The 15,583-nt window shown below is 40.7% G+C and overlaps 1 protein-coding gene across 2 annotated transcripts in view; it reads right to left on the reverse strand.

Annotated features, from left to right (window-relative positions):
* tkfc (triokinase/FMN cyclase) overlaps nucleotides 1–7,751 on the reverse strand; it is a 51,966-nt gene extending 44,215 nt beyond the window's left edge. Inside the window, exons 1-3 of one of the 2 annotated variants that reach the window (XM_073049256.1) lie at nucleotides 7,178–7,751; nucleotides 4,856–5,045; nucleotides 1,903–2,013 (exon numbers count right to left, since the gene is read on the reverse strand). In XM_073049256.1, the coding sequence (XP_072905357.1) occupies nucleotides 1,903–2,013; nucleotides 4,856–5,045; nucleotides 7,178–7,183 (307 nt within the window). In that variant the 5' untranslated portion in view covers nucleotides 7,184–7,751. Of the gene's footprint in view, nucleotides 1–1,902; nucleotides 2,014–4,855; nucleotides 5,046–7,054; nucleotides 7,156–7,177 lie in introns of those variants that run through there. The other variant, XM_073049257.1, reaches the window with a different exon arrangement.
* Nucleotides 7,752–15,583: the final 7,832 nt, after the last annotated feature.

Below are 15,583 nucleotides of genomic sequence, written 5' to 3' on the forward strand. Positions count from 1 at the left end.
TCTTACTGAAGAAGTTATTCCTCACTTCTGTTCTAAAGGGGCATCTTTGTACTCTTAGGATTTCCCACTGGTCCTAGATTACCCTACTATAGGAAACATGCTCTCCACGGCCAATCTATCTAGGTCTTTTAATATTCAATAGGTTTCAATGAGATTTCCCCCCTCCCACCCCATTCTACTGAACTCCAGCAAGTATGGGCTCAGAGCCATCAAACACTCATTGTACATTAATCTTTTCATTCTTATGAGCCTTCTCTGGACTCCCTCCAATGCTAATATATCTGTTCTTTGATAAGAGCCCGAAACTGCTCTCAATACTACGTCAAACACGAGGAAATCTGCTGATGCTGGAAATTCAAGCAACACACACAAAATGCTGATGGAACGCAGCAGGCCAGGCAGCATCTGTAGGGAGAAGCGCTGTCGACGTTTCGGGCCGAGACCCTTCGGCAGGACTAACCGAAAGGAAAGATAGTAAGAGATTTGAAAGCAGGAGAGGGAGGGGAAAATGCGAAATGATAGGAGAAGACGGAGGGAGTGGAGTGACTTCCATTAATGCCCCTCCCCTTCTTACCCCATCCCTGATATATTTAGTTTTTTTTTCTCTCTCTGCCCATCACTCTGCCTGTTCTCCATCTCCCTCTGGTGCTCCCCTTCCCCTTTCCTTCTCCCTAGGCCTCCTGTCCCATGATCCTTTCCCTTCTCTAGCTCTGTATCCCTTTTGCCAATCACCTGTCTGACTCTCAGCTTCACCCCAGCCCCTCCGGTCTTCTCCTATCATTTCGGATTTACCCCTCCCCCTCCTACTTCCAAATCTCTTACTATCTTTCCTTTCAGTTAGTCCTGACGAAGGATTTGGCCCGAAGCGTCAACAGTGCTTCTCCTTATAGATGCTGCCTGGCCTGCTGTGTTCCACCAGCATTTTGTGTGTGTTGCTCAATACTAAGTGTTGTCTGACCAATACCATATAACGCATCAGTATTACATCCTTGCTTTTACATGAGAACTGAAAAGGTAACCTATACATGCACAAAATGTAGGTAAGACACTTATAGAGTATTTTGCACGTGTTAACCAAAGACAGAGATGATGCTGATACCATAGTTAAAGTCAATGTTTGTAAAAATATCAAGTGAAATATTTATACAAGGTGGGATATATTAAGGAGTTATCATCTTTGAAAATGGATAAGTCTCATGACATTAAAAGAACAATGGGATGAAATTTCACAGGAGATAATGACAATTTTTGAATCTCCTATTTAAAGGAGTAAGAAGATGGAAAGATGCAAACTGTCAATATCACAACATTGTGTTAAGAATGAGAGATATACAACCATATGACAGATTCATATCAATTATGACAAAGTCATCACAATCTGTTATGACAGAATTTTTGGATAAAATTTAATACATTAGAGGCAGCCAACACAAAAATGTGAAAGTCGTGTCAAATTAATTCTGTCGAGTTTGAAACAGAAAAAAAAATGGTAGATTGGCTAGTCTCTATGGGCTTTATCTAGATGGACTTTGAAAGCAATCTTTTCTAAGTTAGTGCTAACAAAAATGGGGCACATTCTGGTCTAATTCATAAAATGATAAGCACAACATGGGATAAAGGTAGGTAATCAAAATAACAAGTTCATTAGTGGCTATCCCATAAATATTCCAGGTATTTGTTTTCTTTAATCTGGAGCTGTAGCATGTCACTATATTAATGAATAACTTTTATAATACATACAAATCTAGTCACAATACCAAATTTAGTAATAAACATCTCCAACTTGTTGATGAGATAGACTGACTTACAGAATTTTGTTTTGCATAACTGCAATCGGTTCTTTCTATATAGTAGATGTCAAAAGGACATCTTGGGGACTTCACTATTTCATTGTGTACATACCTGCTCCCGCTCTGACCACGGTCTGAATCGCTGCTAAAATACTTCCAGTTGGAGGAGAAGTGAAAACATCTCCAGCAATAGCAGCAGTCAACATTCCTACTCCAACATAGCCTGAAAAAAAGAAATTTCCAAAATCCAATGACAGCCTCGGAATATAAGAGCCAGAATTCACATTTTTTTCCCCTCTTTATAACTTGCTCTGCTTGGCTTTTAACAGTTGAGGTGCATTTTCAAATATACAGTCAGTGGCCACTTTATGAAGTAGATCTGTAGGCCTGCTTTTTAATGCAAATATCTAATCAATGTGTGATAGCAGCTCAATGCATAAAAGCATGCAGACATGGTCAAGAGATTCAGTTATTGCTCAAACCACACAACGTGATCTAAGTGATTTTGACTGTGAAACAATTGCCAGTGCTAGGCAGGGTGGTTATGTGGGTACATCAGAACCTGTTGATCTCCTTGGATTTTCACACATAATATTCCCTAGAGTTCACAGAGAATGGTGTGAAAAACTAAAAACAAACCCAGTGAGTGGCAGTGCTATGGGCGAAAACACCTTGGTAATGAGGGAGGTCAGAGGAGAATGGCCAAACTGGTTCAAGCAAGCAAGAAGATGACAGTAACTCAAATAACCAAGTGTTACAATAGTGCTGTGCAGAGGAGCATCTCTGAACGCACAACACATCAAAACTTGAAGTGGATGGGCTACAGCAGCAGAGGACTGCATCAGGTTCCAATCCTATATCTATTAAAGTGGCCACTGAGTGTATACATCTGCAGCCCCAGTGTGTTAAACAATTCCACCATCCGAATTGCTCTGAAGGAATGCATTTTAGAAAAAGGTTTCTAATGTATATACAATATTTGCTTAATTTTCATTAAAATGAGTACAATATTTACATCATCTATGGATTAAAAATTGTCATCCATGAAGGAGTCCTGCAGTGTTCAGCAACACAGGTCCTGCGAGTTTGTAGTGCTCTGTCATATTTAATTCAATTTTCAAGTTTTGAAGGTTCAGACCAAAGCAATAAGTGGAGAAAAGCTGGCAACAATGCCTACATTTTCTGAACTAATTCATCAGATAGGACTAGCAGTAAACAAACCTCCAATTCTTCATTCAAACAGTCTCACATCTTGTCTTTCTTATGTTGCTGATCATCGTACTTGGCCAGAATGCCAAAGTAAAATTAAACCCAAAATCAACAACCCAACCCAAATCAAATCATGTCAAATACCATACAAACATCGACTATACACAAAGCATTGACTTTGTGTCTGTCTAACCTACACCTGTACTGCTGCTTCTGTCCAATGCTAACCCACTGAATGAAGCATGGCTGATGAACAACCAATGACCTAACATTTTAATCCTTTAGGATGATCTTCAGCATTAATGGGTCTACCAACAGAGGATTTGTATTACCTATTTATCTTCAACTGAACAGCAGAACCTTTCACCACTTTGATGTAATATTCCGAAAGAACTTTGAACCACATTTTAACTACATCAATATTACCCTATTATCATCTCTGTAACATTATCCTATGATCTACATCTTAGTCTTTCTGACCTCCTCAGCTGTGGTTTTATTCCTTCTAGCCTTAAACTGCTTAAATATTTTCCTGGCTGGCTTCCTTTGTACTCACACCCATTAATTTGGCTGATGATAGGATGGGGAAGTCACCTGCTCCCCAGCCGATAAAAGCCTACATTCATAGCTGATTCACTGAGCTATACTGACACGCATTTAAACAGCACAATAAATTTAAAATTCTCGTCCAGCTTCCAAATCCATATTATGCTTTGTCTTTATCTTTATCCACTTCTGTAATCTTGTCCAATTACTAATAAGATATAAGACATAAGAGCAGGATTAGGCCATCTGACCCATCGAGTCTGCTCCACTATTTCATCATGGCTGATCCAATTTTCTTCTCAGCCCCAATCCCCTGCCTTCTCCCCATATCCCTTCATGTTCTGACCAATCAAGAATCTATCAACCACTTCCTTAAATATACATAAAGACGACCCCCACAGCTACCTGTGGCCAAGAATTCTACAGATTCACCACTGTCTGGCTAAAACAAATTCCTCATCTCCATTCTAAAACAACGCCCCTCTATTCTGAAGCTGTGTCCTCTTGTCTTAGACTCTCCCATCAGAGGAAACATCTACTCCACGACCACTCTATCAAGGCCTTACACCATTCAATAGGCTTCAATTAGGTCAACTCATTCTTCTGAATACAAGCCATTGCCATTCAAAGTTGAAATTACTTTGGTGAATCTTTTTTGAACCCTCTCCATTTCACCACATCCTTTCTAAGATAAGGGGCCCAAGAGTGCTCACAAACTCCAAGTGAGGTCTCACCAGTTCTTTATAAAGTCTCAACATTACATCCTTGTATGTATGTTCAAAATACACATTCTTGATGATCACTCTTAAATGTAAATGTATAACCATTTATGAATAATTTGTAAAGTCCTGAACAAAAAGCTTGATTAGCAAACAAGGCCTACATAGTAAAGGAGGACAATGCATTCGTGGGACAACACATTAAAATACAAATGGCAAAGAGTTAAGATAGTTGTTTTTTTCAGAGTGAAGGATCTTGAAGGAATAAGTTCCAGTACCATTGCTTTTTCAGACATTTCGTTAATTACTTATCTATTGGCTCATCAAAATCACCAGGTTGTTTTAACACACCTCAAAAGGCAACCAAGAGCTTAAGTTAATTTCTCATGTAGAAGATGTCACTTTACAAAAGCAGCAGTTTTCTAGTATTTGAAATGTGGGATAGTACATTGAGTTCAAAACTACCTAACTCAAAAGTGAAACCACTATCAGCTGAAGCAACTGAACCGATTGTACCTGCTTGATCCATTATTAGTAAAAGGTTTAAAATCTTATGGAGATTTACTAAGATCAACATTTTAAAATTGATACCTGCATGAGCTGGTTCATGTCCCGAGCCTCCTCCAGACAGTAATGCCACTTTGCCTTTAATGTTCTTTAAGTCCGACCTGATAACGATACGATGTCCCTGCACCAGCTGCATTCCTACATTCCAGGCCACAAGTCCTTCCAAAGCATCATCCACACAATGTTCCACAGAGTTTGTCAGTTTCTTTGAATGCTAAAGCAAGATGATAAATTAATTTCTCACTCAAAAGACTGAATATCATCTTTCTAAGCCATTCAATTTGCACGTTGTGGTGTGTAATCTTCGATCCAACAAACTCATTTTAGTTTCACTACTCTCAACACCATCATCACAATGAAAATCCGGGGGACTTATTTTCAATCATTCAGCATCCAACACCACCCCAGATGACTCCTAATTTCACCCCTGGGAGCAACCTATTTTCTTCTGCAGATTTGCAAATATACCTACAAGAAGACCTTGAAATTGAGTTTGGAGGCTTGCACGCCTCAATGACCTGGAGAGTTATATTGGCTAGAGTCAGGACCCTGTACTTTGGTTCTTGGTAGGGTCACCCATGCTAAACAGGTCAAAGGGTAGAGGCCAGTTAAAGAGTGATCCACCAGTCCTCCAGGTTTGGGGATTCAGCACAGGGCTAACAACCATGACTGGTTAAAAAAAAAATTGTTACAGAAACAACAAAGAAACCTTCTATGTCTGTGTACGATGGTATGGACAGACAGAGATGGTGGACCCTCATTGCTGCCCTAAACACCAACAGTGCAAGGGGCAGTAAGTTGCAAATACAGAGAATGCAGATTAAATTCTTTCAGAGCATTTAAATATGTAAGGCCCAATCAAGTCTGATGTCCTCTGCAGCTACAATCAACTTCCAGATTTAGTGAGTTTTGCATCCCCTGCAGAGGTGTAGGAGACAGCATTGTCTTGGTTCAGCTGGCTAACAGGAAGCAGATAGCAATCATAAATTAGTTTTTTCTAGTTGGGATTGGCAAAGAGTTTATGTGAATGGCTTAGATGTAGATAGATCCTACAAGAGGGCAATGAAGGGTGATAGAAATGTAGAGTTTAGGTTACTAATAGATCTGCCTTGATCTTCTTGAATGAAGGAACTGACTTGGAGAATTAAGTGGTCTATTTTCTGTTTGTTCATTTGCATATCATTTTATAAATGTAGTAATATAATAGTAAAGTAGATTTTTAGTAGAAAATAGTTACTTCAGAATGAAAAAAAAGCTTTTATTTGATACTTCTCAAATCCAAAAGGACACCCAGAGAAATCCATGGCCAACAATAGCTTCCGAAAGTTGCCATTTTTCAAAAAAGAGAGTTGGTAATCATGTTAATCATAGGGTACGTCCTAAAGCAACCATCTGTAAAGGGGTTTTAATTAAATGAATGTTGGCAGTAACAGCAAAACTGGCTACACTTCATCAAGTAGCACCAAAATATATTTAATGTACATCTGAATAGATTGATGGAGGATTTGGAATTTCACAGTGCAAGAAGCAGTCAGCAAGTACAGCACTCTCTCAGCATTGCAGTGAATGTAAGTTATCTGAGACCTATGAGGCCTGAACATCTGTTGACTCAAAAAAAATAATCTGTGACAAAAAAATTCACTGTTTTGCTCCATGTCATTGTTACTAAATTTTTCACATACTGTACATCGATGGCTTAAATGTGAAAATCATGATGCCATTATCAGTGATATAACCCTCTGCAATATGCTATTAAGTTTTGCAAAGTCATGAGTTTGTTTTTCAGAAGCTGCACACTCCATAATGGAATAACTGTCCAATTTACTCTGAAATGATGAAGTAAGGAAGGGAATAACCCCAGGAAATGGCAGGTGGATGGGAACCACACTGCCTTTTGAGGAGCAGTTCTTTGGCCACTAGGAAATAGTAGACCAGGGGACCTGGTGATTACTCTTCCTAGGTTAGTCAGCATGGAGACCCCCCTCTATAGTTGTAATCGTTAAGCTACTGATGATTGCAAAATAGCTTCTTTAAACCACGAGTAAAAGTCAAAGTTGACGTATTGAAAGGCTTTAAAATGTAAAGTGCTTTAGAGCACTGTAAGAGCAACACAACAGACGGATGTGATTTCTTAAATGCACTCTTTAACTTGTCACTTTAATATAGTTTTTAAACGCCCATGTATTGCAGGTGGTTCCCTTCAAAAGTCCTCTCTAATGTTACCCGAATTGTCAGGCAGCGTTCGCCACGGCGACTGTGCCCTGTGATCACTGCCGGCTGGAAGGCCCCACTCTCCCGTCAGGTGGACGGCCGCTCACCTAACCCCATCTTTCCCCGGATGCTTACGTGCATCGCTCAGCTTGGTAGAGAGATCCCGCGCCGCTGCTTGAAATCAAACGAACTGACAGTGCAGTGCACTGCAGACTTCGGTCGGGGGAAGGCGGATTGCAGCAGCGGCGAAGTGAGGAGGTGGAGCCCGGGACATGCAGGGGTGGAGCTGGAGGCCGAGGCCCGGCCGTCGCTCTGGAACCGCCTGGTGGTTGGTGGCGGAACCCCGCCGCCAGTGAAGCTTCACCAAACCTCGATAATCTGATCGTATAATCGCTGGGGGAACAGTCGATGGGTATCAACTTGTCCAAAAGCTTGGCGACATCGCTGGACGATGGCGGCTCTGCCGATCCTCGCCAGCTGAGAGGTTGTCTCGTTGTTTCTTTCCGTCTCTGGGCGGTCTCGACCATCGGTAGACCAGCTGCTCTGCGAGGATTGCTGTCAACGTCTTGTGTGAGATAATGGGCTTACGGCATTGATCCCATAATAGGATCAAGAGTAGGCCATTCGATACTGCTCATCTTTCTTCAATATTTTGCTCCTGCCTTCTCCCTATATCCTAGTCAACATACAGAAATGTATCTCTCTCCCTGGAAAAATGAATAACTAGGCCGCCATTGCCTTCTATGGTAGAGAATCCATAGTCCTTGAATGCCTTTCACTGAAAGCAACTGTATAACAAAGAACAATACAGCACAGTACAGGCCCTTCGGCCCACAATGTTGTGCCAACCCTTAAACCCTGCCTCCCATATAACCCCCCACCTTAAATTCATCCATATACCTGTCTAGTAATCTCTTAAATTTCACTAGTTTATCTGCCTCCACCACTGACTCAGGCAGTACATTCCACGCACCAACCACTCTCTGAGTAAAAAACCTTCCTCTAATATCCCCCTTGAACTTTCCACCCCTTACCTTAAAGCCATGTCCTCGTATTGAGTAGTAGTGCCCTGGGAAGAGGTGCTGACTGTCCATTCTATCTATTCCTCTTAATATCTTGTATACCTCTATCATGTCGATCATCTCATCCTCCTTCTCTCCAGAGAGTAAAGGAGTAAAGCCTTAATCTCTGATCATAAAGCCTCTCTAAACCAGGCAGCATCCTGATAAATCTCCTCTGTACCCTTTCCAATGCTTCCACATCCTTCCTATAGTGAGGAAACCAGAACTGGACACAATACTCCGCAAGTGTGTGGCCTAACCAGAGTTTTATAGAGTTGCATCATTACCCCGCAATTCTTGAAAACTCTATCCCTCGACTTATGAAAGCTAACACTCCGTAAGCTTTCTTAACTACCCTATCTACCTCCGAGGCAACTTTCAGGAATCTGTGGACATGTACCCCCAGATCCCTCTGCTCCTCCAACTCCCAAATATCCTGCCATTTACTTTGTACTCTGCCTTGGAGTTCGTCCTTCCAAAGTGTACCACCTCACACTTCTCCGGGTTGAACTCCATCTGCTACTTCTCAGCCCACTTCTGCATCCTATCAATGTCTCTGCAATTTTCAACAATCCTCAACACTATCCACAATACCACCAACCTTTGTGTCATCTGCAAACTTGCCAACCCACCCTTCTACCCCCACATCCAGGTCGTTAATAAAAATCATGAAAAGTAGAGGTCCCAGAACCGATCCTTGTGGAACACCACTAGTCACAACCCTCCAATCTGAATGTACTCCTTCCACCACGACCCTCTGCTTTCTGCAGGCAAGCCAATTCTGAATCCACCTGGCCAAACTTCCCTGGATCCCATGCCTTCTGACTTTCTGAATAAGCCTACCATGTGGTACCTTGTCAAATGCCTTACTAAAATCCATGTAGATCACATCCACTGCACTACCCTCGTCTATATGCCTGGTCACCTCCTCAAAGAACTCTATCAGTCTTGTTAGACACGATCTGCCCTTCACAAAGCCATGCTGATTGCCCCTAATCAGACCATGATTCTCTAAATGCCCATAGATTCTATCTCTTAAGAACCTTTTCCAACAGCTTTCCCACCACAGACATAAGGCTCACTAGTCTATAATTACCTGGACTATCCCTACTACCTTTTTTGAACAAGAGGACAGCATTCGCCTCCTTCTAATCCTCCGGTACCATTCCCGTGGACAACGAGGACATAAAGATCCTAGCCAGAGGCTCAGCAATCTCTACCCTCGCCTTGTAGAGAAGCCTGGGGAATATTCCGTCAGGCCCCGGAAGTTTAGCCGTCCTAATATATTTTAACAACTCCAACGCCTCTTTGCCCTTAATATCAACATGCTCCAGAACATCAACGTCACTCATATTGTCCCTCCCATCATCGTTCCCTCTCATTGGAGAATACTGAAGAGAAGTACTCATTGAGGACATTGCTCACTTCCACAGCCTCCAGGCACATCTTCCCACCTTTATCTCTATTCTGTCCTGTCTTCACTCCTGTCAACCTTTTGTTCTTCACATAATTGAAGAATGTTTTGGGGTTTTCCTTTACCCTACTCACCAAGGCCTTGTCATGCCCCCTTCTTGCTCTTCTCAGCCCCTTCTTAAGCTCCTTTCTTGCTATCCTATATTCCTCAATAGACTCATCTGATCCTTGCTTCCTAAACCTCATGTATGCTGCCTTCTTCCATCTGACTAGATTCTCCACCTCACTTGTCACCCATGGTTCCTTCACCCTACCATTCTTTATCTTCCTCACCGGGACAAATTTATCCCTAACATCCTCCAAGAGATCTCTAAACATCGACCACATGTCCATAGTACATTTCCCTGCAAAAACATCATCCCAATTCACAACTGCAAGTTCTAGCCTTATAGCCTCATAATTTGCCCTTGCCCAATTAAAAATTTTCCTGTCCTCTCTGATTCTATCCTTTTCCATGATAATGCTAAAGGTCAGGGAGCGGTGATCACTGTCCCCCAGATGCTCACCCACTGACAGATCTGCGACCTGACCCAGTTTGTTACCTAATACTAGATCTAGTATGGCATTCCCCCTAGTCGGCCTGTCAACATAACTGTGACAAGAACTCGTGGACACACTAGAGAGGAAAAAGAAAACAAATGGCCTTCATTGTAACTTGATTTGAGTACAGGATGGAGGGCATCTTGCAGTTTGTGAGGCACCCCATCTTAAATTAACATGCAGTCTTACTTGTTCTTGCCATGGAGAGAGCACAATGAAGGTTTATTAGTCTGATTATTGGATGAGATGAGAGATTTGGTGGATTCAGCATATATACACTTGAGGACTGAGAGGAGATCTCATGGAGACCTATAAAATTCTAACGGGTAGAGAGGCTAAATACAGGAAAGATGTTTGCGATAGCTGAGGTCCATAACTAGAGATCACAACTTCCTGATACTTAGTATCCAGTTTATACTGAGGATGTTAAGATGAGTACAAATTTTTAATTCAGTGAGCCCATGGGATTCTTTACACTGCAGTCCAGAAGCTGGGTACATTTTGTCAAAAGATCTGCAGGAGAAACTGGATGGGCCTTGTTTTCTGTTACTTGTTAACATATACCGTGATGAAGAGTTTAGCAGTACAGAGATAAGGAGATCTAGAATCACAGAATGTAAGACAGATGACCAGAAGTTTGCTATGGACACAGTGCAAAGACAACATTGTTTAAGGCCAATGTTTCTACCTATGGTGAGATTTTTAAAAAGTAAAAGATTAAAGATGAACTCTTATTTGTCAGTATATTCAGTGAAATGCATTGTTTCCATCACAGTCCTGAATATGTGCTGGGGGCGGGTTGTAAGTGTCTCCATGCATCCAATGTCAACATAGCATGCCCACAATTTACTAACCTGTATGTCTTTGGAAGGTGGTAGAAAATTGGAGCACTCAAAGGAAACTCATGCAATCAAAGGGAGACCATATAATTTCCTTACAGATATAAGGAGAAATTCAGCCTTGCTTGCTGATGCTTAAAGTGTTTCACCAGTAGCTTTGCTATCATGCTGCAAACCAGCAATCGTTTCTTACATTGAAATCTTTAATGAAATTTTGAATAGCAATGTTTTATTTTTCCAGTGTAATGATACCAAAACTGGTGAAGTGTGGTTAGATAATCTTTTTTTGGTTAAGATTCTTGCTGCTGCATTTTGAACAAGCTGCAGCTAATTTACATCTTTCTTGGGCAATTCTGAAAAGAGTGCATTACAGTAGTGTGTGTGCGCCTTAACTCCCGGTGGAGTCATCGGGGCACCGTCATGACAAGCTTTTTGCACCGATCTTTTTGGTGATTACCCATCATACAGCGTGTCTTGGGCATCTGAAACCTGGCTGAGCCTATCCCTCTCCAGGTTTTTTTTACAAGGTTGAATTTCTAGCTCGATCCAGGTACAGTAGGAGAACATGCAACGGAGCCGGCTGGATTCGAACTCTGAACCTCTCACCCCGAAGTCCAGTGCTGATGCCACTATGCCACTAGCCAGCATTACAGTAAATTAATTGGCTAAAAACAAAACTGTGGATCAATTTTTCTGCATCTTGTGATGTTGTAAGAAATCAAACTCTTGCAACGTTTCTTAAGTGAAAGAGCACAGTCTTAACAGTATGATTAATATATGATTTGAAATTCTGTTTAAAGTCAACAATAGGGCCTAAAATCTTTACCTCTGGCTTGATTTGTAAGACCTGATGACCGAGTTTATTTCTAGGATTTACACTTCTTTAATTGCTTCCAAACTTTCTGGGTTGTTTTCTTATTTAGTTTAAGAAAATTCAAATTCATCCATTCCAAGCTAAAAGACTAGGATCTATATCACAATTCTCTCACATTGGTTTGGAAGGAGAATATCGCATGAAGGTTAAAAGGTTCTGATATGAAAGCAATAGTTATATATCAAAATATTGTCTAGACTTTGATGGAAGTCACACCAACTTTCTGGTACTTAATCACTAGCCTGTGAAAATATTTTATTTAAATATTTTTTCACCCTACTTCTTCCCTTTTAAGATTCTTAAAATCTATATCTATAATCAGACCTTTAAACGTCTTTCCAAATATTTTGTCATGTAATTATACATTTTATCTGAGTTTCACTTGATAGTACTTCTTTCAAACACTCTGGAATATTTTATGTTGTTACTTCATGCCCATAATAAGTGTCTTGCACTCTCCTTTGCTGTGAGGCTCAGTATTCCCATAAATGTAGTTTAGTACATAACACAAATACCTTCCCTCCATCTTAAAATTAATCCTTTTGCAGAGAAAGGCTTTGAAGAAGAAGGTAATACTTTTTTTTTCATTTTTTTGACTGGATAACATTGTCAAGGGTAACATTTCAGATGGCCCCTCCAGAAGGTCACAGTGATTTACCTGCAACATAGTAGTCTAATGGCTGATTTAAGTGTTAAGACAGATAAAGAAAGCAGATTTCTTCCCTAGATGGTCATGATTGTTAAGACTAGTTGTTTTTCTCCCTCAAATTTCAGATTTTTAAATGGATTTGCACCCACAGCAGCCATATTGTAACTTATATTTAGGTCTCTGGATTGTCAGTCTAGCTTCTGTATTGTTAGTACAGTAATTTAACCACTATGCCACCAATAGAAATGAACTCTGATGAGTGTAAGCAATTCCATGCATCTACAGTTCTGAAGTGTTGAATCCAAATTACTTGTTCTGTTCTATTGACCAGCTAGTTTACAGACAAGAAGGGCCTGTTTTTATATAGCATCTTTAGTGTTATTAAAAATGTCCTTTGGCTCCTCACCAAATGAACAATTTTTTGAAAATAAGCTTAATGGTGCCTTATCTTATGAAGCTTATGTTATAAAAGTAAGCCAGGGGAGGTGTGCAGGTTCTGGAGTTTCAGGTGACAATTGAGAAAAGATTATCAAACAAAGTATCAGTTTCACATCTGAGATGGTTCCTATCTTTTTAGCCTTGGAATGGTTGAAGAAGCATACCCTGATTATGTAGCTTTCTGCTCGAAATTGTTCTCAGTCTTCACATTTATTATAACAGGTATTTCAGATTTCTGATATTCTTCTTGCAATTGGACAACATCTGTTGAGACTGCAGGGTCTAGGCTTGTGTATACATTTCATATGGGTTCTTGCCCATGTTGGGCTTGAAGGAAATTAGGTGGCAGACTTCTTGCCAAGCAGTCACTTAAATATAGTGGTGCCCTGGCACAAAGGGGAGATGAAAACCATAATTAAAAAAGTCAATCACTGTGACAACAAAGTTGGGATAATGATCTGGATGATGATGTTGTTTACTAGATCAGCAATTTGCAGATGACACCATGATTGGGGTGTAGTGGACAGTGAGGAAGGCTATCATGGCTTGCAGAAGGATTTGCATCAGCTGGAAAAATGGACTTACAAATGGCAGAAGGAATTTAATGTAGACAAGTGGGAGGTTTTGCGCTTCGGTAGGACTAAGCAGTGTAGGTTTTACACGGTGAATGGTAGGGCACTGAGGAGTAGATCCAAGAATACAGGTTCATAATTCATTGAAAGTGATGTCACAGGTAGATAGGGTTGTAAAGAAAGCTTTTGGCACATTGGCTTTCATAAATCAATCTATTGGTACAGAAATGGCATGTTATCTTGAAGTTGTATAAGACGTTGGAGAGGCCTAATTTGGAGTATTATGTGCAGTTTTGGTCATCTCCCTACAGGAAAAATGTAAATAAGGTTGAAAGAGTGCAGAGAAAATTTACAAGTATATTGCCGGATCTGGAAGACCAGAGTTATAAGGAAAGACTAAATAGGTTTAGGACTTAATTCCTTAGAACATTTAAGATTGAGTGGAGATTTGATAGAAGTATATAAAATTGTGAGGGTAAATGCAAGCAGGCTTTTTCCACTGAGGTTGGGTGGAACTACAATCAGGTCATGGGTTAAGGGTGAAAAGTGAAAAGATTAAAGGGAACTTGAGGAGAAATTTCTTCTCTCATAGGGTGGTGAGAGTGTGGAATGAGCCGCCAGCACAGGTGGTGCATGCAAGAGTAGTTTGGATAGGTACATAGATAGTAGGGGTGTGGAGGGCTGTGGTCCTAGTGCATGTTTATCAGCAGGCAGCTCAAATTATGTCAGCATGGACTAGATGGGCTGAAGGGCCTGTTTCTGTGCTGTACTTCTCTGTGACTGAAAAGAAAGGATGACATTTACATAAAATTCAGAGGATGGTGGACACTCAACTGGGAGATGTTTATAAAAGGAGGGAATAAGTTATACTTAAAAGTTTACTTATTGGACATACTATTGAATAATTCCTTGTTCAGAATTAATATGCATGATGTGGGTGCTTGTAGGAAGTGCACTTGCCAGGAAACGGTACAACAATAATTGTTTGAATGCAAAGGAAACATCTGATTGCCAAATTGAGATCTTTGGGACACAGTTTAAGATGGAAAATTTGTTAGGAAATCACTGCTGTTGTATTGTACATAAATGCATATTTACATTTCTGCAAAACATCAGGCTTCTTGATATTATTTGAGTTTTCTTTTGGGAGTAAGGAAATTTAGTGAATATACCTCCTGTCTCTTTGCTCCACGCTTCAACTCGGTAGATGGTGGTAATGCACCTTGCAATGGCCTGCCAACCACCATTAAACTTTACAAGAAAAAGTAGAACAGGACAGGTTCTAGTCAGAAGGAAGAACAAGGATGGCAAGGTAAGAGAGCTTTGGATGTCAAGGGAGGTGATGAATTTAGTTAAGAAAAAGGAAAAGTATGTAAGGCTTAGGAAGCTATAATCCCCCGAGGATTATGAAGAAACCAGAAAAGAGGGAAAAGGGAATTAGGAAAGTCAGGAGGGGCCATGAAAACTCCTTGGCAACTAGGATTAAAAAGAATCTCAATGCATTCTATACATCAGGAGCAAGAGGATAACCAGGAAGAGGGTTATCAAGGATAAAGGGACATCTGCTTGGATGTGAAGGATGTGGGTGAGGTCCTTAATGAATACTTTACATCAGTATTTGCCAAGGAGAAGGAAGTGGAGGACAGGGAGATCAGTACTGAGAATATTAATGTGCTAGGGCATTTTGAAGTAAAGGAGAAGATAGTGTTGGGTATCTTAAAAAGCATTAAGGCAGATAAATCACCAAGGCCTGATGGGATATACCCCATGTTATTGATAGAGGCAAGTGAAGAGATTGCTAGGGTCTTGACTGATATCTTTGTGTCCTCCCTAGACACATAAACGCCCCAGAGGACTAGTGAGTAGCTAACATTGTTCCATTAGTCAAGAAGGGAACCAGGGATAATCCTGGAAACTATAGACAGTGAGGCTCACACCAGTGGTAGGGAAGTTACTGGAGGGAATTCTTAGGGATATGAATTATGAGCATTTTGAAAACCATGGCCTAATTAGGGAGAGCCAGCATGGCTTTGTGTGGAGCAAGTCGCGTCTTACTAACTCAATTAAGTTTTTTGATGAGATGGCAAGGACGATT

Source organism: Hemitrygon akajei, chromosome 6 (assembly GCF_048418815.1).
Source record: "Hemitrygon akajei chromosome 6, sHemAka1.3, whole genome shotgun sequence".
Lineage (NCBI taxonomy): Eukaryota > Metazoa > Chordata > Chondrichthyes > Myliobatiformes > Dasyatidae > Hemitrygon > Hemitrygon akajei.